We start from the raw sequence: 26,986 nt of genomic DNA on the forward strand, positions 1-26,986 counted from the left end.
GAAGTAAAATGTGTGATCCTGTGAATGGAGGCAGGATGTCCAGTGCAAAGGAACTCGTGAGAGACCTCAGGGGACTCCAGGGCTGAGTGCAGCTCTGGGGCCCACACAGACATAAAGGCTGTCCTTTCCCACAGGAGATCATACGTCAGAAACTAGATTTGAAGTGAACTTGGTCTGCATAGGTCAAACAGTCTTCACCATCTCCAGAAGTGCTGTCTTGATTCAAAAAATTTGGCTTAACCAGACTTTCCAAGATCAAAGCGGGAGAAGATGCTTGTGTGGAAAAAAAACAGGAGTTAGCATTTCAGCCTCGCGTAATCCTTCACTAAGTTCAGCGGAACCCCGGAGCGGAAAGCAATGACTCTTCCAGATGCCACGGCACAGGTCTGAGTGCGGGAGAATGGAATAATATCCGCTGACATCCTCTCTTCAAAGACCCCTTTCTGTACTTCGCAGCCTCCCGCCCGTCGCCCTGGGAGAACTCCAACAGTGAAGGCTTCTATTTTTGCATCAGCATGGATACAAAAACAAAACCCAGACTTTTCCTAACAGTGACGCTCTCCAAGTTGCTGAGCAAACACAAACACCCTTAAAATACTCTGACAGGACGATGCCCCCAAACATGGAAGATGGGGCATAGCTGGAATGCTTTGCCTTTTTTTTTTTTTAAACACTACTTAAGAAGCATCAAGACTGCTGATACCACGAACACGTTCAGTGATGAAAGCTCAATATTCAATCCTTTCTACACCTGCGGCTGCACCATGACCCTCCCACCCCCACGCCGCTGCTGCCAGATGCCTGTGTCCCCAGAGGCTTGTCATAAAAAAAACACCTTGATATCTACAACACAGTATCACGGACATTTCTATTTCCTTTATCTGCTTGCTTATTTTGAAAATTCCACAAATCCACAGGTTTTCCAAGGTAACTGGTTAATAAGTCATTGCCCTCAGCAAGCTGGACTCGTGAGTTCCCCACCTGCAAACTATTTCTCGTCTGCTAAGCTCTGTTAAAGTTGAGCAAGATGAAGGTGTTTTGGTTTCCAGGCAGTGTTGGCCACTGGGCAAGTAAGCCTCTCGAGCCGAAACATTTCCCCTCCGTACTCTTAGCTCTGATGGTGTAGACAGCAGAAGGCAGGACCAATCCCGCGGTTGAGAGCTGACCCAGCGCACGGCAGAGGACGGGTGTGCTGGAATGTAGAGGCTGGGAACACATGTGCTGAAGGAGTAAGGAACTGTCCCTTTCCTCAGGTGGAATTAATGAGAAGGAGACATTGGGAACTTACGACACTTGCTAGAAACACCGCCTACACTGGTACAGTGGAGGAGGAAGGAATGGCTGGTGTTTTAGGAGAACGAGGAACTCTGTAGAAAAACTGGCATTGAATCAGTACCTTCAAGGTTGGGGGGGCGTTTAATGGGCAGAGAGCAGGGTGGAGATTAGGATGAAGAGGTAGGATGTTCTGTCATCATTTGCATTTCACACAGAAGTCCCTAATTTGTGTCTAAATTTTAAGATGGGTACAAAGACATGAGGGATTTGTATTAATGTTGTAAGAATCTGGAACCCATCCCCCATTTTTGTATAGTAAGCATATTTATATATATTCACAATGTGTACATATCTAAACTTGTCTATGTTCCTATTCAGCAGAGAACCTAACATACTGAAATCAGGAACACTTTCCTTGGTCATTTAGCAATGCAAGTAGGCACCAGAAAACGTTTCTCACTAGCAAATGGGAATAACTAGAGGGCTTTGTTTTGATCCTTGCCATCAACATTTGCTTTCAGAGTTAATCCTCGAGGCCTTTTCTGGCCAGCTGTGCCGGTCTTCTCGACAAGTCACACGGGCTAGAAGCCAGGGGACAGATAGTTTCAGCGTAGTGAGCTTCTGAACCTGGGTGTCCACTCCTCTTACCCCTTCCTTCTCCCTAGGCCCCACTGGACATTTCCCCAAGCAAGTGTTCTTTCAGAATTCCAGATTCTCACGGTCATGCCCACACCCCCTCTCAATCTTATCCAGGGGGTTCTCTGCTCTGTGACGTATCTCTATTTCCTCCACAAAGAAATTACATAGAAAGTCCAGGTGTTAGGGGCAGGGAGTAAGGTTGGGCAAAGGAACTAGATTGCCAACAGAGAACACTGGGAAAAGGCCCCAGTCTCCATTCTAGGGCTGCACCCCTGTCTTAAGGTGTTGATGCTTTTGTGGCTTTAAAGAAGCTGTTGTCAAATGTATGCAACCATAACCAGGACATGTGTGGGTTGCCATGACATCACCACGGGGAAACTTTTCAGTGGCATTGAAATATACAGGAGAAAGCCAGGAGGTCCGCACGAAGAGAAGGTGGCCTTCCGCCATTCACAGATGTACTTACGGTGAGCATGGCAAACATTAGCTGGCACACATTGAAGGCATGTCTCCAGTTGTGGTAGAGAACCATTCGGTAATTCTTCCTCACTGTCAGAAGCCACCTGCACAGGGTCTGAAATGGGAGGGGGAGGCTGTGTGAGGGACGGGTTTGTGTCCTCAGAGGACTACCATTTAAGGGACACCAAGGCCATCAGGACGTTCCACCAGGGACTGGGCAGGTGGCTGAGTTGTTAAGAGCAACTATGGTGCTGGTGGCAGATCGGGGTCTGGTTCACAACTTTACCTGGAGTATGAGGGTGTTCTGTGACCTCTTCTGACCCCCCCCCCCCCCGGGTCCTAGGCATGCACGCAGTGCCCACACTTACACACAGGCAAAACACATAACACAAGACAAATCTAATAAAGACATTTTAACAAACCAAAACAAAACCCTAAACTTCCACTAACACTCTTCCAGATTCTTGCGGCACTTCCATGGGTCCACAGGCAGGAACCACTGCCTACAGAGCATCTTTGAAAAAGCCTTTATATCACACTGGCTGCGACACTTCGCCAGGGGCAACCCTTAGCTCCATCACAGAACCTCTTACCTCGTAGTCGATTTTAAATTTCTGTACCATGCCCAGCTCCATGAACATCCGGAGGGCAGCTGTGATCATGGCGTCAACGTCAAGGGAAAAGTCATCAAAATGAATGTCGTCGATGGCCAGCTCTGACACCAGAGGGATATTGGCTGCCTACGGAATCAAAGACACAAGCCAAGCCAAGTTCACTAGCTTTACCTAACCCCGTGTCCCACTCTCTCTGGCTTATCGGCGATGCCACATAAATCAGGCCTGACCCGCGCTTACTCCCTGATACGGCTAAACTCTGAGCTATAAATGTCTTTTGTTTCTGAGCAGCAAATGCCCAAGAAAATGGAGTGGGGAGGGAGAGAAGGGAAGCTAATTAGAAGATAAAATATACACACTGGATCTCTCTACCGAATTTAGAATATACAACTGTCTAGTTTACTGGAACTATGGCCGTACAATGTACTCTGATGCATATTGCTGCGTGCAGAAACATCTGGGTGGCCAGCAGCTATGAATTTTATTTGCTTCCATGCGGAACAGGACATGTGAATACACCGCTCTTCTTTGCATTCTTGTATCCCGTCCCTTTCAAAAATACTATCTATTAAACATATGTTCTATATATTCAGAAGGACGGAAAAGGGCAAACAGCTCATCTCTGGTACAAAACATGCTGCATTGATGATAAAATAGAGCTGCTCAGAGAGAGGGCAGTTTCAGTTAAAAGATCAATTTTGTTATATTGCTTAAGCAATAGACGGCACACTTCTAACACTGGTCATCCTTATTTAGAGTTTCCGAACACTCCTGTTAGGTGGCTGTCAATCAGTTATCCCGCACAAGCCTAAAGGAGAGGGAAACCAAATCTTTGGAAATCATTTTTATGCCAATTGGCTGGGTTACCATGCCATTTGGGCCATTCTTGCTGTGTGTGTGGGTTATTTAATGGCTTTCAAGTTACCAGAGACCATTGTGTATTTGTATTCCTAGTCTATTCTCTGGGTATAAATTACCCTGCAAGTAATTTATGCCCTGGAACTACTTTGGCTAAGCAATTAAACCCAGCTCTGGTCACTCCGGGCATTCCAGAAACCACATAATCAATCCTGCCTCTCCAACCCTGTGCTTTTCTGCAAAAGTTTATGTGCCTAAGCTAAAAATACAAACACTGTTTATTCCCCACTGTGGATGAGCGATGACCGAATCTATGTGTTGGGACAGCTAAGCTTCCAGTTTGAAGACTTTAATTCAATCAAAAATTAATTCCCTTGGACTTTACCAAATCATTTTAAAATACCAATAGGTTTGCAGATACTGGATTCCTGGAATTAAATGCAAGGCTTGTGGACTTCACAGTGGCAGATATCTTCTTGGTGTGTATGTGTCCCCACGAGAGTGTCCTGCTTGTTTATTTACTTTAAAACTTTTTCATAAAAGTTAGATAAATCTACATTAGTTTTTTAAAAATAAGTGTACAAAATAACAGATTTTGTTGGGAATGTCACACATGCATGTCAAGTATTTTGCTCAAAGTCCACCCCTTTCCCGTCTCCCTCCCTGTTAGCCCTGCTCCTCTCCATCAGTAGTCCCATTTCCATGTGATGTCACACGTGTATATTTGAATATATATCCCACATACGAGCGAGACCACACAATATCTGCCTTCCTGAGTCTGGCCTATTTTATTTAGCATGCTGGTTCCCAGATCCATTTTATTTATTTATTATTTATTATGTCTGTCTATTTTTGCTTCAAGTGACACAATTTTATTTTTCTTTTGGCATTTTTGTGTGTACCTGTTTGTGTGTGAGTTCACACACACACAAGTGTGTGCATGTGGTAGCCAGAGGTTGACATTGTGTCTTTCACTCTCCTCTCCACCTTCCTCTCTCTTGAGAGAGGGCCTATCACTCAATTAGAACTCATCAGTTGGCTAGGATGTCTGGCCAGTGATCTCCAGGGATCCCCCTGTCCCCTGTTTGTGCCAGCCGCAGCACTAAGGTTACAGAGGCACACAGCTTTATGTGGGGGCCAGCCGTCTGAACTCAGGTCCTTATGCTCCCACAGATACCACTTATCCACTGAGCCATATCCCAGCCCAACTTCTTCCTTCCTTCTTCCTTCTAACTGCACAAACTCCATGCCATCGTCTATCACTGTCTTTAGGAACCACACTTTATTTAGCTGCCATTCTGCTGACAGACACTTAGGCTGATTCCATATTTTGGCTATTGTTAATAGGGTGGCAATAAAAACTGATGCATTTGGATCTCTGCAGGATTAAACATGTCAGGGCTGAATGCAAATCAGCTCCACCATGCTTTACAAACACAGACACACAGTCATATTCCTCTGGCAACAAACGTTTTCTTACCCAGAGCGACCACTTTCAACACCTAGATTTATTTTAATCAAGTAAGATGGTTACAATCTTATTACTTCTTACAATTGCTTTGTTTGAAAAATTATCCAAGACCCCCACTGTTGAAGACAATGGTCAGTCTGACTCATGCTACAACTAACAACCTCTGCTGCCTTATGCACTAGACCATTTCATACATGCCTGCATGCCTACATACGTACATACATACCTATATTCATACTTTGTTTTGTTAGGTACTATTCAACAATTATACCATTATGCACACCTGAGAGATATTCATAGTTAACTCATACAATTTACTATGACCACCTGTCAATTCGTTGACCTCATTTTAAATTCTATGGTAGGGTTAGTAGTAGCTTGTCAGTCTCTCAATGGAGCAAACGCTGGCCTCGAACTCCCTCCTGAGTGCTGGAACTAGTTATGTGCTGCCATGTTGGGATAACAATCCTCTTTACTGTGAACTTTGTTATCACCTATGTGCTTACCATTGGTGCAAACTTCTTGTCAAATAAATTGGTAGAGAACTTATTAATGACAACACTGTCTCCTTTGAAAATGTTAGATGTGTAGATGGATGTTTCTGTCCTGACAAATATCACAGCTGTTCAGTCCCAAAGAAATACACAGAGGCTTATTAATTATAATCTGTTTGGTCTATTAGCCCAGGTTTGTTATTAACTAGCTCTTACTTAAATTAACTCATAACTTTGTCTATGTTTAGCCTTGTGACTTGGTACCTTTCCTCAGTCAGGCATTCTCATCTCATTTTCTCTGTGTCTGGCTGGTGACTTGCTCTCTGACTTTTACCTTCCCAGAATTCCCTTAGTCTTGTTGCCTCACCTATACTTCCTGCCTGGCTACTGGCCAGTCAGTGTTTTATTGAACTAATATGAGTGTCAAATCTTTACAGTATACAAGAACATTATCCCACAGCATAGGGGCTTTGATCAATATGGATGTCATGAAGAGATGGCTCCAGGTTCCTGCTCTGACTTCTCTAGATGAGGGACTGCAGCCTGTAAGGTCAAATAAGTCCTTTCCTCCCCAAGTTGTCTTGGCCAGGGTTTTACCACAGCAAGAGAGAAACAACCAGGACACTACTCTCACTTCTCTGAAGATGGTAATGACAGTCCCATTGGGCATTTCTTCTCCTTCTCTATTTGTTTTTGACACCACTCTGCTTTGATCTTTGTTCTTACGGTGACAGAAACACATATGCTAATTTACACAAAGACTCAAGCTAACAGAATTATTAGATACATGTATATTATTGTATAGTAGACCTCTAGAACTTTTCATCCTGTGTAATCATACCCACTGAGCGACTTCTATGATCCCATCTCAGCTTTTAGCAGCCATTGTGCTGTTTTTGGTTTCCATGTGTGGTTGCTCTGTGTACACAGGGAGCCGTGCAGTATTGGTCTTCATGGCACTGGCTTGTTTGACCAGCATGTTGCTGTCTTCACTTTAAGGATAGTAGGCCAAGGAATGAGCACCCACCACCCTTTCCCTTTATTCTCAGATGGCTCAGGGTCTTCCTCAATTACCCTCCAGTAAGGGAGTTTAAGGTATCAGAGGCTTCAGAAGTCTTGGAGGATTTCCTTGGGTGTCTGGTAATTTTTGGTTTCCCAGTCTTGCTTAAAAGAGTCTATTACAGCTTAGAGGTTACCCTGCTGAGGAGTTGAGTGACCTGTTTTCTTGGGGAAGCCTCCTCATGTCTTTGCTGTTTATCAGTTCCTGTTCCCTGGAGAACCTGGCTGGTATCTAGTTGGGAGTCTGTAGGGGGCGTCTGGGGAGCCTCAGTGTGGAACTGTTTGTTCATCTTCAGCCCGCACCCCATCCCTCCTCTGCACAGATGGCCCCTGTGCAAAGATTTCCCTGCTCTACCTAACCAAAGGCTAACTTCCAGGTACCAGGGAGCGGGACCGGGAGCCTGGATTCAACTGCCCTTAGACATGCCGCTTTTTCTGGTAGCAGTCCGGCTTTCGTGGTCACTCAGAGCCAGCTCCTGAGCTGTTTGTGGGGGGGGGGCGGGGGAGCGGGGATTAGATAGTGTAAAGATGACCAGCCTGGTCTACAAGAGCTAGTTCCGGGACAGGCACCAAAGCTACAGAGAAACCCTGTCTTGAAAAACCAAAAAAAAAAAAAATGACCTCTCACCTCCCATTGCTAGCTGTTTTGACTTTCTTGGGTTTGCTAAGTTAAATCCCATTTATCTGTCTGTTCTCTAGGTTCCAAAGTGTTGTCGTTAGTAACTTCTTTCTCAATTTATTTGGCGTTGAGAGTTGATACAAAATCCTCTATGACTATTTTAAAAGGCCTAGGAAGGGAACAAAGAAAACAATGAGGATGCTTAAGTGACTGTTTTAATCTGGAAATCATCAAATGCTGCTATTAAATGATACACTTTAATGGACAACTTGGGAACTCAGAAGTAAGCCGGATTTAGTACTCAGTCTCTTTTAACACATACTACTGGCGGCGGCCATGTGTATCGTGCCTGCGTGTTCAGTGCGAGTGACCACGCTAATCAGGCCGTGATAACCAACAAATACCACACTGCTCCTCCTTCAGAAAGCTCCAGAACAGCTCCGCTCCCCTCCCACTTTGATGGTTTGCGTATAGAGGATGCCAAGTGTTTGAAAACATCTCTATTTGTTGCAATTTGTTCAGATTTAAGAACAATCAGAAAACTGCTTCCTGAGAGACAAAGGCAGGATGCAAAATGACACAGGTCTTTCTGCTCTCAGCAGGAAAGTCTGTTTCTGTGTTGAAATAGGGAGCTGAAACCTCTTACCGACTGTAACCAAAGAAGCCTAAATGGCAATGGCGACATCATTGCTGCTCTCCCAGTGGTCCCTGTCTTCCGGTTATTAATAGTGTGGTTCTCTGTGCCATTATAAATCTTCCCCCTTCAAAGGCACTAAATTCACTTAATTATCTCAAAAATTAAAGAATATAGGCATTTTTTCATTATGAAATGTTAATGGAAAGGAAATAAGAACATTAGGTTGAGAAATGGAGGATGACCTCTGGTTCACTGAGACCCAACCTTATTGACCTTGTCTTTTTTCCCTAATAGGTTGATTGATCCACAGTTAAATCACACCAGTCCATACGTCACCCTGAGCCCTGCAGTAAACCCTTGCTGGCATGTACGGATGCATAAAACATCCCCAGACTTTCAGGAGAGATCTTCCTTGGACCATTTTACCAAATATGGGCAGTTTCCATCCATACAGTCTTGGATGTAAGAGCAGGTTCTGTGCAATGAAGAATAAAAGGCAGAGGACATCCTGAGGAGCTAGGTGTGGCCATCTCACCTGCCAAAGCCCCAGAAAGGCCTTCTATTGCCCAGTTCCTTATGCTGTAGATACATGCCTCCCACCCCCCCATCCCGCCTGAGGAGCACAGGATGGAGCCCTACCCTCCAACCTATAATTACTCCAGCCATACGACATTAACAAAACAAATCAAAGTCAATTTCTCAAAGTGTCAGTCTTCAGCTTTTACATATTTATAAGGTGCCATATCCCTAAATCAAAAAGGAGTGTCACCGTCCAAAGTAACGACTGGATTAATAGCCAGGAAATAACATTCGGATAAAGAACCATTTAGTTTACCGCAGCAATAAATGAAAACACAGAATTATGAGTCCCGCAGCTAATTTGAATGGAGCTCAAGAAGTGAGACTGTCTGGCTGGGAGTACCTGGACTCCTCTGATCTGGCTGGTCCTTGGCTTTGTTCGGACCTGCGTAGCTGAGGGCTTATCAAAGGGAGTCATAAGCTGCCTCCTCTACAGCTGAAAAGGAAGCTTTCTCAGGACCTATAAAATGGAAAATACAATCCTGGGTCGCTTGACACACAATACTGCATTTTGTGATGTTCAGTAAACGGGGAGAAATCACAAAGTGGGTGGCCGGTCGGCCCTGACCACTCAGAGCCAAGTAGACCTGTTGCTGCCTGTTCCAGGCACCTGCTTGCTCCTCTGGATGAAAGCAGAGGCAGAGAGGCCTTAGGCTTCCAGCACTAGTGGAGGAGGAAGCTGAGCTACGGAGGTGCAGAAGGAATTCCAGGGCACTTTCCCCACAGAACTCATGGAATGCCAGAAACGGCTTTTGGTATTTCGTGCATATTAACTCATTGGTTCTTTATAAGTGCGCTAAGAATATTTAAGTTGGGGGTATTTGAAATCCTGTATTATAAGGAAGCCACATAAATCAAGTGACCACTCTAAATTCCCAGTGCAATCAACAGAGTCACATCTGACTCTGAGCTGCAAATCCTGGCTCTGAACTGCCCCCACTCCCTCTGGAAATGGGCCGATGCCAAGCTAAGGGTCACCCGTTCCTGTCCAGTGCAAAGTAACTTGGTACACCATGAACAGCACTTGGGATTTAGCTGCAAATGACCTGCCGCGTGGTCCATTTCCTATGATGAACATCCTAGGCCCATCTGGGAGAACACTGTCTTAGCTTTTATTTGTATGAATTCACTAGGGGAATTCTCTAAGCTCATAGCTGCCTTTGGAATGAATCCCAGTTAGTTTTGTGCTGATTGGACACACGTAGAATCAACTCTTGAGAGACCAAGGTCTTCCTGAATGAACAAGCTGTCTACTGGAGGAGCAGACATACACCGTAGACATGAGCTTGCTAGCGCAGTGCCATTACCAAAAAGGTAGCACGCAAGTTCTTGAATTTTCTCTGTGCCATCTACTTAATTCGCCTTGTGATGGCCTAGAACATTCTTCCCAACAGGTGTCGAAGCTAATCCTACGCTGACCCCGATCCTTGAGGGCCTGCCAGCAAGACCCTGAAGTGAGTCCCTGACTGAGCATTCCTTGGATAAACCACCACAAGACCATGCTGCATGGCAGCTTGAGGCGTAACAGAAAGAGAAAGCCCAGTGCATAGAAATAGGAAATACTGAATGTCCATGGCTGTTATATGTCCATGGCTGTTATATGAACTACGTTGCTGCTGCGACCGCTGTGTTAGCAGCTTTCCCTGATGTGACAAATTCCTGAGAAAAATCCACTTAAGGGAAGAAGACTTATTGGCTTATGATATGTGTGCACGGTTGATTGGCCCCACTGCTTTCAGACATAAAGAGACGTGATAGAAAAGCCTGGTGGAGGAAGGATGCTCATCGCATAACAGCCATGAAGCCAAGGAAGGGAGAGAGGCAGGACTAGAGATAGGTAGGTAGATGGATGGAGAGGGGGAGAGAGGGAGAGAGAGGGAGGTCTGCTTGGTCTGCCCATTGGGGCTGCCTGACACAGGCTCATAGGTGGTTGAATCAGAAGTGGTGTGTTCCCACAGGCCTGGAGGCTAAAAGTCCCAAACCAAGGTGCTGCCAGATCTTGGTTCTCCCTGGGGCTTTCCTTTGTGTAGATGGCTGTGTCCCCATCTGGCTTGCTATGCTTGAGTAGCTCTGGTATCTTCTCCTCTTCTCAAAGGGGCACTGTTCCTGTTGGATTAGGGATGACTTCTTTTACCTCATTTGTACATAATTCCCCTTTAAAGACCCTACTTCCAGGTCCAGTCACATTCTAAAGGCCTGGTCATGAAGGCCTCAACTTATGGGTTTAAAGGGAAATGTCATTTAACCCACGGCAGGCAGTTATCGGTGTTACTGCAAGGTGAATAGTGAAAGTCTTCAAAATAAACATTCTATGCTGCACGTACGCACATTGCTCCCCTCTGCAGAAGCATGCAGATTATAAATCCAACTCATCCTCTCCCCATGCCTTTTAGAAGATCTCTCTTCTAGTAAATTATACTCTACTCATTACTGGGGAGAAAACATCCAGGACTGGGTCTCCAAGGTAACACCCGAGGGACATACCACCAATGCCAGTGCCTCATAAGGTAAGGCTTGGAGGCATCAACCTGTTGAAGATGACGTCAGCCTCCCCAGCCATTGGGATGGAGGAGATGCGTATGTGTGGAGCTGGTGAGAGCTGGGTCTTGGGCTTCATACCTGGTTGGCTGAACACACATTGGCCTCCCTGCTTTCCTATCCTAATATTCCACTCTTTAGAAAACAGCTATGTAGAACTCCTGTTGAGGGACGTCCCAAGAAAGGCGTTCCTTCTCAGAGGGCCTGGTCTCAGCTGCTGTCACCGTTCCTTGCTCGGCAGAACTCCTTGGCTAACAGCGTCACCCCCATCCAGTTCCTGACTGTGCAGAACACAGGCAGTGTCTCTCAGGTTGATTTTCGCGGTGCTGTGGGAGCCGCTCCTTCTGTCGCTGGAGTTCCAAAGCCTGCGTCTTTTACTCTCGTCCATCCAGTAAATACCTTCCTGAAGGCTTCTGAGTCGTCAGGTGTGTTGCCAAGTGCCATGTGGGCATCTTCGTGTCTCTCCGGGCAGACACTTCCCGAAGGGAAGGAGAGGACAGATGTATGTAAAAGAAGCAGACACATGGAAGTTGACACCTTCTCTGGGATCTGTATCAGGAGGATGAGGGGGTAGGAAGTAGGAGGGAGCTGTGTCTGGAGGTTTAAGGAAAGCTTCCTTTTTAATGGGAAGTTGAGAAAATGGAGCCCCTGCTTGCTCTTCATGCTCCAAGTCAGAGGAGGGTGGCAGAGCCAGTGAGAGGGGAACATAAGGCTCTGCTACTATTGCCCAGCGAAATTCCCAGGAGCAAAAGGGTTTTTTGTTTTTGTTTTTGTTTTCCAGCTTCACTGTCCCTCGAATTTGTCAATAGCATGTCTGAATTCATCTACACAGACGGCAAAGGGATGGAAACACAAGGGGAGTTGTTTATAATGAGGTCTCCTTAGTCTTCTTCTGGGACAAGAATGGACCGGGATCAAGGCTTAATACAGACATTGGCTACAGGGACTGGAGACGTTTTAAATGATGGTCCCTTGCTGGCCGTTTCTTTTCACCGAAGCCTTCTGGCACCTGGCAGTAAGCATCATGAGTGGTTAGCCCCACGTAAAACTGTGCTGCTGTCTGGGCTTCAGCTGTGAAGGCGGATGAAGACTGAGGACGTGTACCAGAAGGGTAGGAAGGGAGAGGCTGAGGAATGAAGTCACAAAAGGCATGGCGAGCTAAGCAAGTGTCAGCTGTGGGGACATAGTGCAGAAACCCCAGAGGGTCAATCTCACTGCATCTACTATGGCGATAAATTATTCCTCGCTCGGCCCCACAAGAGGAGTAGAGAGGAAGGGGCTGAGCAGGTTTTACTGGCTCACCTGCAGCTGGTTTCTCACTAACTCACACTTGAAGGAGGCTCAGAGAGGTTAACTTCTGGAAAGAGGGTGGAGAAAGTTAAGCCATGAACAATCCAAAGAGAAAGGGAAGCAGAGAAAGGGAGGAAGAGAAAAAAATTTGGCTGAGTGAGAACATTTGTCTGTTCGGAATCTAGACCGTGCGGAAAGACAAGCTGCCCTCATCTTTTAACCCAGTGCAGCAAGGAAATCTATCAAGGCCAGGAAAAGCAGGGCTGGCCACAAACGTCCCAAGACGCAGAGGACTTCAGTTCAGAAGACAGTGCTAGAAGAATGCCTGGAGGTGAAATCATAGAAACGAGGAAGGACACAGGACGGTGCGGAAGAGGAAGGACTAGCTAGCAGGAAGCAGAAGGTTAAAGATGCTGACATCCCGCAGTGATAGTCTGTGCTGAGAGGAAGGATGCTAACAAGTTGAACCACCCTGCTCTGGCTGTTCTGGGCATCCTTTCGATGAACTAACTTTAGTTGTATCAGCATGAACCAAAGCATAGAACAAACCTTCTCAGAATTATACAGTGTGTGTTCACACTGTGCTGGACAGGAGGAGAAAAGGTACCGCTGCCCCAGGGATTAACCAGTTAGCAGGGACAGAAGCATGGGGCCAGGCCACTTCATCAAACACTGCCCATAGGTGTCTTTCCTTACTAGGCCTCTCTTCAGAGTTAATAACTGAAGGGGACTCTTACCTTGGTAGTCACTGTGGTGAGATCGTCCCGATCGTTCTTTCTTCTCCAGACGTGAGCAATCTATAGACTCGTGTATCGTCACACAGCTCACTGCCTCTCCAGGGTGATAGAAGCTCCCTGACTGAGACTTCAGTTTTGCCAAAAGATCATAAGGTCATATGCATGCAAACATGCATGCACGCATACACGCACACACAGTAAGACCAATCCCGTGGCTTTGCTAACTTTCTTGTTCTTTTTCCGCCCTAAGCATGGTCTGTCTAAGCATGGCCTATCTCAGGTGGGGCTTCTCCTTTAGCCTGAATCCTGGCATGAAGATGCTACGGGGTCACAGGGCACAGAGGGCCAGCTGCTGACGTGTACCCAGAATGAGAAACAAACCCCTGTAGCCATATACTCCCATAGGAGTTGCTACAGTGGCCTCTCCCGCTATACACTTTGCTCATTTTATGCAACTTCTTCTCATCTTAAATTGCCCTGACCTCCTTAGGTCTACTCCTGAGGTCTCAGACTAACTGGTAGCGTTCTGCAGCTTCAGTTTGAGACGTGAGACATTTTTGATACCGCATAGAATGTAACGGTCATACTTAGACCTGCGTACCAAGATCTGACTAATAGACACATGCATAGTAAATCTAATAATGATAAATCATATAACTGATCAAGAATGGAATATTTTTAAAATTGGAATTCTCACTGAGAAAAGTATTTTTCCTTTATGATGATGATTTGGATAAACGGTAACTTCAGACTCTGATCTTTTTACGGATCCTTCTAGATACAGCGCATACTAACTCACTAGAAAGAGCACAGGCAGATTATAAACCTATGCGTTGGAAATGAATAAAGTCATATTTCTCTCTATTCTGGTTACTCTTTAGCAAAGCTCTTTGTCTACGTGGTCCGACTTTATTTTATGAAAGACTGAGATTACGCAGGCCCCAGCCTCCAGGCAGTGATGCAGGTAATTCTTGCAAGAGCCGGGAGCTGCAGGATGACTGGAAGATGCCACTCCTCTTACTGGTGTCGGTGGTCTAAACAACGAGCACGAGACAGCAGCCATTTTTCTACTTCTTTAAAGGTCACAAAGGAAAACGATTACAGTAGCATCTCACCCACCAACTAAGCTTTCAACAGTAAATTCAGATATTGATTTCAAAAGCTGCAAATCTTTTATTCAAATATTTCTGATAGGGCTACAAATCCTGAGAAATCAAATATTTTTTCTGAATGAAGATCTATGAAAACAGATGATGGATTCCATAAGCTGTCAAAGCAAAAAATGCTACAGCTCACAGTTTGTCATTGTGTATGATATAAAACACCAATGGGGAGATTATTTATATTGATAAAAATTATTCTTCAGCATGCAAGCTAGTTTCTGGGGGAATAAAAATAAAATACCAATGTGGCTTCTTGCCAGGACTAGAAATTTTCTGACCTAGAATTAGATAGTGAAAATAATGTAGATGAATGCCTAAAGTCATTTCTGGGAGCCCGACAGAGCATGCGCAATTGTGCAGGCAGGCGGAATGAATTGCTCTCTCTTCCAGACACACTGTATTTTTACCATTCATCTTCTATGATTACTACTATCACACTTTTGTTTTTGTTTTTGTTTTTTTGTTTTTTGCTGGAGATATAGCAATATACGGCAATCTTCTTCTGACTGCGTTTCTTCCCTTTTATTTTTGGTGATTGTTCTTTTTAATGCTCCCTCCCAGAGATTCCTATTTCAATCAGGCTACCTTTGCCCAAAGTTTTCTTTCTTTCTGGTGGTGGCTGCAGGATTGCAGAGCTGGTTAGCCTTGCTATTTTCATGGTTACAGGCAGTGCTCCTGACGACAGACAGCTCTCTCATCAATAAATGGGTCACAACATTAAAGCCGGATAGACAAATCCTAATTCCAGGTTCCCCAAACAACTGGTTCATGTCACAGAGATGAGTCCAGGATGTTGTCACCCCATGCCAAAGATGACAAACGACTCTATACCACACAGAAACTGACATGTGTATATCTATATCTGGAAAAGCAGAAATTATGTATATAGTTAAAATAGCAGAGTAGTGAACATATAAATTTATATACAAATATATAATATATATAAACTATTGTTTACAAATAAGGAATGCAACCGCTTGGAATCAAATCTTCCCTAAAGGACTGAGCTTTCAGCTGTTCGAAGGCTTCAGCACCCTCAAAATTAGAAATCAGTGCGGAAGAGAAGGCAAAAAGTTAGTAAGCGTCAGTGATGGTGGACGACTCCCAGGAAACAGTGTCTTCAGACACAACAGGCCTGACATACATAGAAACCCACAGGGACTATGGCAGCACACACAGGGCCTACAAGTTCAAACTCAGCAAAATTCCAGTCCGGAGAAGGGAAAGTGGACAGAGAGTCCCATGTCTAACTAAGAAGGTGTTTGTAAGTGATAGCTGTCCAATGAAGTGTCCCTGGGTCTATCAGCTACACTCCAGGACAGGTAGGCTCTGGGCCCAGGTAGACTCCATTTTGTTGTTGTTTGTTTTGTTTTGTGTGTGTGTTGTTTTGTTATGTGTTTTTTTTAAAGATTTATTTATTATGTATACAACATTCTGTCTCCATGTATGCCCATATGCCAGAAGAAGGTGCCAGATCTCATTACAGATGGTTGTGAGCCATCATGTGGTTGCTGGGAATTGAACTCATGACCTCTGGAAGAGCAGTCAGTGCTCTTAACCACTGAGCCATCTCTCCAGCCCTGTTTTGTTATGTTTTGTCTTACAGTCCTTTTGTTTGTTTGTTTTAACCATTTTTTTTGATAGAGAGACTATATAGTATGAAGTTAGGTGGGTAGGGAGGTAAAGAATATAATCAAAATATATTATATGCTATTTTTAATAATAAAAATAAACTGAGCCATTCTGTAAAATTATTCATCTCTACAGATAGAAGTCTAAGGCAGACCAAAACTGTTCACATATGAAATCAGAAACATGCCCCTTTCTCTTGTCCCGTGCTGCGTTGCTGAAAGCTGTCCCTACACTCAACAGCAGGGTGCTGCACAGGGCAGATGCGGGCAGGGGTCTGAATTCCCTATTAAAGCTCCCTAGAGCAAGCTGCTTCACTCTCTGCTGTATCCCACACCTCATCAGGGCACAGAAGCCAGCGGTCACTTCTGAGAGTGGCGTTGACAGCGGCTGAACACAGTTGAGGAGGTTGGCACACAGCAGGGGCTCGTTGGATGGCAGCAATTATACTTGTTGTTGTTATTGTTGCTTTCACTATGCCTAACTTGAACAATGTCCCAGTCCTCGGCTGTTGGCCAGGACCCTCGGCTCCAGTTTACCGTGTCTTAGAAGCTGTTTACTGGTATCAACTTTGAATTGAGAAGTGAAGCCATAGGAAAGCTGAGTAATGGCCAAATCAGAAGGGAAAATGGAGGCTCCGAGCTCCCTTCTCAGGTCCTGCCAAAACCCAGAGTTTAGGTTTCGTTTACAACAGTACCCAATCCGGCAACATATAAAATTTCTTGCCACCTCCACTCAGTAGAACACAAATCACTGCCTCTCTGGTTTTATTTCGAGCAGTTAGGTAGTTAGTACACCGTTAATTTCTACACACGCCACAGCTCAGCTTCATTGTCGTTCAGTTTTATTTCCACCTTCTTCCCGGGATCCCTGGCTGGAGGTACGACCTGCTCTCTGGGCATCTCTGGGTATTTTAAGGCAATATGAATCGCTAGGAGCTCAATTTACAACTCAAAACAGAAACGCATTTTCCTTCCAGAGCAGAAATACCGACACTAAATGTAGAGACGCTCTGGTTATCCATCGCTGTAATTAAAGGAACTTGGCAACCCCAGAGATGAGTCTTTATTGCAACTATTATTCAATGATAGGCATTATAATTAAAGGCTTTCCCCCTCAAACATAGTATCATTTCCAAGATCTGGATGGCCTATGGAATTTCTGATAACAGAATATGGCCATTAGCAAACGCATTAGTCAGGACTCTGCTTTTCCTTGACAACATGGGGGACTGTGCCCACGGCTAGCGGGTGTTCAGACTGGTGCTCCCTGCAATGGCTATAAGAGCATAGGAGGGCCTCTGTGGGAACGGAATCAGAGCATGTCCATGGGTAGACAGGGAAGCCTCGGTCTGCTGGAGGGGAGATGCCGTGTCCAATGGGTTTGCTGAACGCAGAGTCTATCCCCAAAGTTATTTTGCCAGTATCTGACCTTGAGACCTATCTCAATCTTGAAGAGGTCTTCATTTCTGTAGTGAGCTCACTGGAGTGAGATCTTTTCCTCCCATAAACTCAGAGACAGCGGCCAAAGAGCAAGACAAGGCTGCCTGGACTTGGAACGCTCCTATGCTCAAATATCTGCCCCACCCCCATGCCTCATCTCCATCTTGACAGCTGAGGCTCATCTAGAGTAGCCTCCCCTCTAACTGACAGCCAGGCAGCCAATGAAATACTTCTTCCTGTTGCCAGGTCCCATAAAGGCAGCAGCTAGCTTCCAGTGCTGTCATTGGCTAGTAGGGCTTTCTGTGGAATACTAACACATTAGGGCCAGCAGAAAAGTGACAGGTAGGTACAGCCACACAGATATATCACTGGCCTGATGTTCCACTGGAGAGAAAAACTATTTCAAGGCTGAATGACAGCTATAACACACCCTGTTAGAAGAAGAAGAAGAAATCTCCCTATGTCTGCATTCAGGCAGCTGCGCAGAGGAGGAAAATGCACACATAAAAGAATCAGCACAAGGTTGTCTAATCCTCAAATACCCGGCTTTTCATGGTCTGATGAGTGCTCCCCTGATTAAGAAATACGTGATCATTTCTACATACTTTCATAGAATGTCCATTTATATATTTTAAAGTCCAGTGTTGTTTATTTGGGAAACGACTTCCAACCTTGTCAAGGCGGACTTGTAAATTCTTCTGCATCTCCTTGTCTCTAACATAACCCCTTTGACCTTTCCCTTCTGACCTTCCAGTCCAAAAACTCTGGCAGTGGCAGGATGTGGTCAGTGTCAGGGGTAGTATTGGATGCAGTTTTTCTCACTCTGTCCACTTAAAATATTTGCATCACTCCAGGAGGGTGAGTACAGTCCTATCCAAACATCTTTGGGATTCGTCTTTGCAGTCAGACGGAATTGTTTGACCACAAGTAACTGCCTTTGCTACCACCGGGTTAACTGTTCACACACAAATCTGCCAAAGGGCCTCTAGGAAAGAGTGGCCTCTGCTAATTGAATTCTAATGAGGCCAGGAAGTAGATTAGAAATTGAGCTATTTTACTGTTAGCTTCAAACGCTGGATATAAGGATGTTTGGCCTACTTGATCTGTTTAATCTTCCAGGAAGACCTAATTAATTCATGTAGAAATGACTGCCCTAGAAGTACTCCATAGGTTGCTGGTTGGTCCAGCTGAATGGAGATTTCTGGGTCTCTATTATCACCCAGCACAGCAGAAAAGCTGCTGGTCTGGTATGGGCTGATGACAGACGGTCATAAATTCAGACTTCTGGATCAACTTAACTGGCATTTGAGTAGTTTAAATTATTTGAAAGAAAGTTAAATCAGGGTGATCAACACTTAGATAATCCACGGAGGGAGAATATTTAAGGACACAACAAAGTATTCTGTTCAGTAATAGAATCTAGTCAGTATTGCTGGGAAGGGCTTCAGGGAATAGATCAATGATAATTGTCATCTAGTACCTGTACATTATGATGTAAGCATCCCATCTATATTCCCAGGAAATATCGCTGGTTACAAAATAAAAAGTAGTAGGGAGGGGCCTGGTGGGGATTGAAAACCATCCTTTGAGAGCTGTCTGCAGCCACACCAGACTGAAGGACAGCAGTGATACTCTATGCTCCTCTGTCTTTCCTAGGAGACATGGTCGTCTTCCACACTCAGCTACCTGCGTTCACTTGGAAATTGACACTATTCTGTCCACAAAGTCCTCCATACAGTGGACTGGTCCAGGACTAGGCATGTGAAACTGAGTCAATCAGAAAGTGTTCCCAAGATTCTGCAAAGCGAATCCCTATAGGGAATTAGAGAAACCTAGTCTCTGACAGACGCCAATCAAGCAGTGAGTGCCCCACAACGGTCTGGATGCTGCAGTGTGAGGTTCTGTGGTTTTGGTCCAGGTGCTATCTGGGCAATTGGTGCAGAGTCATAGGGACCAGCTCTGGGAGTTTCAGATGGCTTCAAGACCATCACCTAGTTTTGTAGGGATGAAATCTATGGGGCTGCTTTCCCTTCCGGTGCATACAGTCTTCTCACTTGTGGCCTTTCTTAGGAAGATTTCGGGTGGTGCATTGTGCGATTCTCTTCTAAAAGATGTCACAGCTGGGGTCTTTCAGTCTACGCCACATTGCCTTCTCTGAGCTAAGGCACCACACAGTCAAAGAGTGAAGTTCATATGGAGAGAGAAGATCAAACAGAGCTCCGTGCAGACAAGGACTTCCTCAACACTAGACTGATGGACTCTTGGTTTGTCCACATAACCAGCCTTTCTTCTGAACCCAGCCTCCTAGGGAGGTTCTATCATGGTGAGCTCTCAGGAGACTGCTGGTGTCTTGGATGCCACTTTGGGCAGAAACACACACCTCCACAATGTTTAAAGGGCTGGGCAACTCTTAGGGCCATTTTGTTTCTCCCAGTTGCAGTCACTGAAATCACCATGGAAACTGCCCCTCCCACCCCATTCTCCTTCTTTTTGGAATTTTGAGTTTTTCTTGTTGGAGGTGAAGGGAAGGGTACAAAGTGTTCTTCAAAAGCCACGTCAGCGTTTTGCAGAGCTGTCTGATGAACTTGAGCCTAGCCATGGGGATGGCCCTCTGCTCCTGCAGAAGTCATCACAGAGCTGCGTTTTCCCAGAGCCCTCTTTGTCTCTGGAAAGGCCAATGAATTATGATGTATGTTAGGAAGTGTGCCCAGTCGTGAGGAATGGGATCAGTCAGTTTAAGATTTGTTCGGGACTTATGCTTTGGATGGAAAATTGTTATTAACCCCCCAAAGCTTTCCCTTGAAGTTGACACTGCAATGCTGGTGGCTGAGGAGATTTTCCTGGGGGAGCAGTGGGGCTGGATGACTTTGTAGATAGACAGGCACACTCTCAGGCATGCGCATGCTCACATGTGCACGCACACACACATGCGTGCGCACCCATACCCACCCATTCACACATGCATGTGCACGCAAACACACACACACACACACACACACACACACACACACACACTGTCATGCACACACCCAAGTCAGTTAAAACCTGAACTCATCTATCACAGGAACAAAACCCAAGATTCTATCAGGGTCCAGAATCAGAACACAAGGACAGGACCAAGGCCACTCTTCTAAATCAAAGACTTCCTTGTCATTGAAAAGAGGACACTATAAATTCAGCAAGCCATGTCTGCCAAGATCATAGCTTTTTAGATGGAACATTTTTGGACATTTCTCTAAATGTCTCAGGGTTATCATCTGTAAAACAAGGGAAAAATATTAAGGGTTTTGTAACAATTTAATGAGTTCATCCAAGCCATGCACCAGAAGCCGACCTGGCAGGTCGCATTTCTCATTTTTTAAAGTTCCATTACACTGAGTGAATGGAGCCTTTGCTAGGGAGAGTAAAGGACTTCAATAGGAGTAACTGAGGCCTTCTGACTGATAGGATGGTCCTCCCATGACTTGCCCAATACAGGACCTGAGTTGGATCACCAATGGCTCCTTTAGAGGCTTGCTGCTGCTGCTTAGCGGAACAAGAACTGCGGAAGCCACCGGCTTGGCAGGTTTACAAACAACAGTAAAGATAATTAATGCAGCATCTGACCCTCTGACCTCCAGATGCTTACAAGATACTCCCTCATCAATTCCTGCTCCTCCACACGGCCTCCATGCCTTCACAGGATGCCTTGCTGGGGTACACCAAGAATGCCGACCTGGCCCCTGGCTTTGTTCACAAGGCTAAACCAAAGGGGAGAGCTCTCCAGGCCTCTGGCCCGCGCCTGGGTGAATGAATCAGCATTGCTGTCACTAACACACTCCAGGTCATGCACGCACACGCGCCGCTGTTATTATATCTCAAAATTACTTTTACATCACCACCTTTGGGATTTTTAACCATTTCCCTAAAAAACATGGCTCGGGAGATTCTTGCATGGAGCAAGGATGGCACCCAGTGGCCAAAGTGCTTCATCTCAGATCTCGTTCTTTCCAGGATTCGCCATTTGCTTATGAGACAATAAAGTGCTGGGGGAACCTCCCCTCATGCCAGAGCTGAAATTCTAAGTCACACAATTATACCTTTAAATTGAGCAAGTGTACATGCACACATACACATACACACACATACACACACACATACACATACACACACATACACACACATACACACACACATACACACACATACACACACATACACACACACATACACACACACACACACACATACACACACACGATGGGGGGTGGGGATATATCAAAGAGTTTAACGAGAATAAAGATTTAAATATGTGTGTGCTTTAAGAATTGATGTTTAAATAATCATATTTTAGGTAAGCAGCATACTGTCCATAATGTCCCTAACATCAAAAAAATATTACCCCCCCTCCGTCCACATCTTCTGTCCCGCAGTTTCTATCTGGCTCATAGTGCTCGTGCTCGAAGCATGAGGCTTTATCTCCTGACAAGCGCTTTATCATTAAACTGATGTCTGCCATCTTCTAGCCGCGTTATCTTCCTCACATGGTCCTTGGCAGCCCGGGGAGTGCAGGATAATAAAGTGGAACCCTTCTTTTCTCTCTGAGATTTCCAGATGTTGAGAGATTTCTACAGTGCAAGATAGGCGATTGGACTAAAGAAGACAGGCGCGGTGTCAGAATAATGGATCTCCTCCCGTCGCTCCGCAGATGATGCAACGTCTCCATGAGGGTCCCTGCTTCCAATTTCCTTAGGTTTCTAAGTAAGGGCAAGTCCCAGGGTAAGGAGCCACGCGGGCAGCACAACCGTGAATCCAGAGAGAAAATTCCGAGAAAGCAGCATCTTGAGCTAAAGGTCACCACAGATGGCTCTTTTAAAAACAGTGTCTTAAGTTCAGCCAGAAAACTCCTTCTTAGACACCTTTCCCTTTGCTCACCTGACTGCAAGACTGTCAAAACGTCACTGTCTTTCCAAGAATAATGGCTGGATCAAAAGACGTCACCTCAGGTTAAAATTCCACCACTTTGCTTCCATTTTCCTACCCAAATAGGAAGAACCTGTTTCGAGAGTCAAAACGAAACTGGGCCGGAGGAAGCAAAGTCGGGTACAGTTTTCTTTCTCATTATTATTATTTGCCTTTTTTTTTCTTTTTACGGATAGAATCTCACTGTGTAGCCCAGGCTGGCCCAGAGCTCATGGTTCCCCTGGCTGTGCCTTCCTGGTGCTGGAGTTACAAGAGTGCATGTCACTCCTGCCTTTTCTGATGGTTTCTTAATTCTAAATTGTCTCACACATGCAAAGGAGATATGGAGAATCCTGCCCTTACCAAGAGATGGAGGGTCCCAAGTGATGGCACTGTGAAGAATATATATATATATGTATGTAGGTAGGTACATACACACATCATACACACATACATATGTACATACATACCTATATATACATGCACACATGCATGTATATAATATACATAGCATATATGTGTCGATATATATGTGTGTACATGTTTATATACATATATTTGTATATACACATATACACAGAGCACACATGTATGTAAGTGTGTATATATATATGTATATACATCCACTGTTATTTCTTAGTATTTAACAAATTACTATTAAACATTCATTTATGGGCAGAGCAAGGGTATGGATCCTAAACTGATCAGCTTAAGACTTGTCTTCCCATGACTGCCACACCCCTCATTTGTATCACTATATTTTTGTTACTCCTCAAATACAACATAGACACCAGCACCTTTGAAAATTAATTGTAAAATGTAATTAAATCAACCCGAGCCAGGACTTCCGGCAAATACTCTCAATTCTGAAGCTGATCTTCAAGCAAAACCTCTGAGCATTCGGAATCATAAAGACCTCAAGATGTTCTGTCAACATTTATTTTCCCCTGTGTTTTATTTCCCCTTCACTCCTACAGATAAACTTTATGGGCTCATAAAATGGCATCATTTTATAGCTGGAGATGGCTTTGCTGTACAGAGGAGGGGACATGAAGCCCAGGAAATTTACATGATCTGGTAGCTTCTTTGTCTGTGTCTGCTCACATGTGCGCTCACTCTTGGCCTACTACATACGTTACCTAGCAGAGACGGTGTCATGCAACAGCGGTAGTCCCGGGACTGCAGACAGCCCCGAGGTCTGCGTTTCTCGTGTTGCCTCAGAACTGATAGAATTGGGATTCACAGATGTTTTTAAGATTTTTTTTAATAAATCCATTTCCAACTACAACATAAACACAAAGAACTATCAAGCCAGTCTGTGATTTCACAAATACACAGGGGAGACAGACATAGGACCAAACCACATTAAATGCTAATAAAAAGTGTTAGAAACAGATTTTGAGAAGCAAAAACATGGTGTGTTTTAAAATGTATGATTTGAGCCAGTGAGGTGACTCAGCAGGCAAAGGGCACTGGCCTCTAAGCCTACGACCTGAGTTCAATTCCTGGGACCCACATGGTGGAAGAAGACAGCATTCTGAATTTGTTTCTTGACCTCTACAGGTCAGTAAGATGTACCCTAAGGCAGACAGACAGACAGACAGAACAGACAACACACACACACACACACACACACACACACACACACACACCATTAAATAAATAAATGTAAAAAAAGCTTTAAACACATCCATGAAGGATTTTTATAGTAGCAAATCAGCAATACTGTGACAATCTCCTGCCTACAGCAAAATCACGGCATCCTTACAGATCTTTTCAATAGACTTGGGCCAGAGCTCAGCCAAAAGAACAAGAATAATCCCTTTCTTTTAATGGCGCTGAGGCTGCGTACGGAAACTAAGAAACTGATAAGCAAGTGTGTAAAAGAAGGAGTTTAGACCAACAAAGAGCCAAGACAGACGAAACTTTTACCTATTGGTCTTGCTTCAAATTTCTGCCTATACCTGTAATCCCTTCTACCTAAAACCAGAGTTCAGTGAACCTGGCAACAAGATAGACATTTCTTCAGCACCCAGGTGCCAAGCACGCCTATAAATGAGATAAGGGATATAAAGATGAGCAGGACAAAGGATCCTCCCCCAAATGCTCCCAGTCTAACCGTCTGATTGGACGGGCAGAAACTGAAAAGGATGGGAAGACACTGATCATTTCTGCTTGAAGGACAGGGGATGACTGGGAGAGGAGAGGCAGCGAGTGAGGGCAGACGGATTAGTTGGGCTGTAAATACGCAGAGACTGGGACAGAGAAGAGGAGAGGCTCGCAGATAGGAAAGCGAGGCCGTGGGAAGAGACCATGACCCCGGGATGGCGAGGGGCGACCATAGGGGTAGGTTAGAATAATCCAGGATGGCGGGTGGGAGGGTTGAGAGTGGAGTACTTTGGACGATCAGCTGAAGAACCAACCATGACCGGAAGCATCTAGAGGCCCACAGATGATGTCAAGCTTTGTGAGCAGGAACCTGACCCCCGCTGAAGAGGACTGTCCATCTGGCCGCTGGGTTCTGCCTGGATCTGAGACAGGGTGGAGAAGGAGGAGGCAGGCAGCCCAGCCAGAACCACAGAGTACAATCGCTGTCTGCCGAGGAGAGAGCAAGGCAGGGGCTGAGCTGGTGAGGGTTGTGAGCTGGGTTGCAACGAGAGGAGTGTGCCAAGGCAGAATGGTGGCACAGCACATGGAAATGTGGGTTGTTTGGGGGGGGGGAGGAGGGAGCCACGAACGGCTGTGCAATTCTATCTAAGCTTGCAGCTACACAGTGCGGGCAAGGGGAGAAAACAGTCAGGAGGTTGCAACTTGTCTGTCTACTAAACGGTTAATGAAGAAAAACCAAACCATCTTGATTGCTAAATCAAGCACCCATCCCCGTAGTGAGGGGCCACCTGACCTGGCTCTATAATTTCCCAGTTCACATCTGTAATTATAGACAACTTGTCTCAGAAGAAAGCCAGAATGAGGAGAGTGGTGCCGTTCCAGATACCGTAATGTCCTGGGGGGTTCTGACATCTTTGGCTTCTTCTCTCTGGGCCACACTGGCCTCCACCAGGCCTTCTGTACTCAGCAATGCTGGGCTTTCTAATCCTCTCAAACAACACAAACTGCCCTCTAGGCCTGACTCTGTAGACCAACAGGGGAGAAGTGAACTAAATTGCCAAGAGGAGGTGGGGGAAGCCTTCCAGACCTTTTGTAAACCTAAGATTATATTCCAACATGCATCTCTATGTTTTGTGGTTAGGTGTACATGAGCACAGACGCCTGAGGAGACAGAGGCATCAGAGCTCCCTGGAACTGGGCTCAGAAGTGGTTCTGAGTTGCCGGAGAGGCTGCTGGAAGCCTGGAAAAGCTTGGAAACCTTGGAAACGCTGTCCCTGCTTTGTTTTCCAAAGGAAAGAGGTGACAAAGAGTGGCTCTACAGTCGATCTGAGAGAAGGCCAAGGTCATCACAGGATAAATTTGGGTCGGGTAGGGTCTTTGAAGGGCCCTCAATTCACAGCCGCTGAGCTCAGCACTAAGAAAGGCCAGCCTGGCCTTAAAGACCTTGTCACTGCACGTCACCCCTCCCGCCGCCCTCCTGCCCCCCACACCTCTGCCCCTGCTCCCCCTCACATCCCTAGCATCTGCAGAACTCAAGAGTGACAAAGTACAACCATTCTTTCTGCGATGTGGCGTTTGATTAAGACACAATTCATAAAGGGACCTGGACACTCAAGCACGGGGCAAGCCACAGATTTATGGCTGCGGCCTAAGCCACGCAGGCTGCCAGCTGCTGGCCGCGGTGTGAGCAGGCTGCCCTGGACGGTGCTGAGGCTGCTCTTTCCCCTGCGGTTCATTTTCCAGGGGGAGTTCAATCGCTTGCCCTGACAGTAAAGAAAAACTTGGATACTAAACCTGGCATAAATATTGCTGAAAGTCAAAACAATGCCTTAAATCCAAGAGGCAGGAGTAAGGGTGCGGGGAGAAAGTCTAGGTTAGAAATAAGTCACCATCACCGTTCTGTGTACACTGCTGTCTCCTCATATAGCACCTCGGAAATAAGATGAGGTGACCGGAAAGCCAGGGCAGACAGTTCTGAAAGCGACATTCCAGGGAATAAGACCGTAGAGCAAGACAACAACCAGCTTCCTTCCGACACTAAGGTCCCAGGTTAGCCCAGGTTGCAAAGGAACCCCTGCAAGAGCAGTTGTCTGGGGCAGAGGAGCTGGGGGTGGGTGGATGTTGCTGATCTGGTGGGTGACACCGAGCTGCTGACCTCTATTCCAGGCAGCCCTCCAGAGTGACCTCCTCTGATTGCCCCTCCTCGGCGTGCCCTGAGACGCCTGGTTTGGCTGAATGCTCTGTCCTCAGTCTTCCTGCAATGTACTGGCAAAAATGGCAGGGAGGAGGCAACTTGGGACAGGAATGCTTCCCTGAGCCGTTAGGGGGGCACATTCCCAGCACGGGTCCACAGAGGGAGCATGGCGTTCCCACTCCTGATTGCTCCTGAAGGCCTGGGTAGATTGGCGTGACAGCATGAATCTTAAACCTAAA

The 26,986-nt window shown here is 45.6% G+C and overlaps 1 protein-coding gene across 1 annotated transcript in view; it reads right to left on the reverse strand.

Annotated features, from left to right (window-relative positions):
- The window catches only part of LOC121439071 (dual 3',5'-cyclic-AMP and -GMP phosphodiesterase 11A), a 282,745-nt gene that overhangs the window by 78,590 nt on the left and 177,169 nt on the right, over window positions 1-26,986 (reverse strand). The window contains exons 11-12 of the mRNA XM_041639564.1: window positions 2,967-3,113; window positions 2,381-2,488 (exon numbers count right to left, since the gene is read on the reverse strand). Coding sequence (XP_041495498.1) covers window positions 2,381-2,488; window positions 2,967-3,113 — 255 coding nt within the window. The remainder of the gene's footprint in view (window positions 1-2,380; window positions 2,489-2,966; window positions 3,114-26,986) is intronic.

This window comes from Microtus oregoni, unplaced genomic scaffold (assembly GCF_018167655.1).
Source record: "Microtus oregoni isolate MIOR12 unplaced genomic scaffold, Mior012 000060F_001, whole genome shotgun sequence".
In the NCBI taxonomy this organism is placed as follows: domain Eukaryota; kingdom Metazoa; phylum Chordata; class Mammalia; order Rodentia; family Cricetidae; genus Microtus; species Microtus oregoni.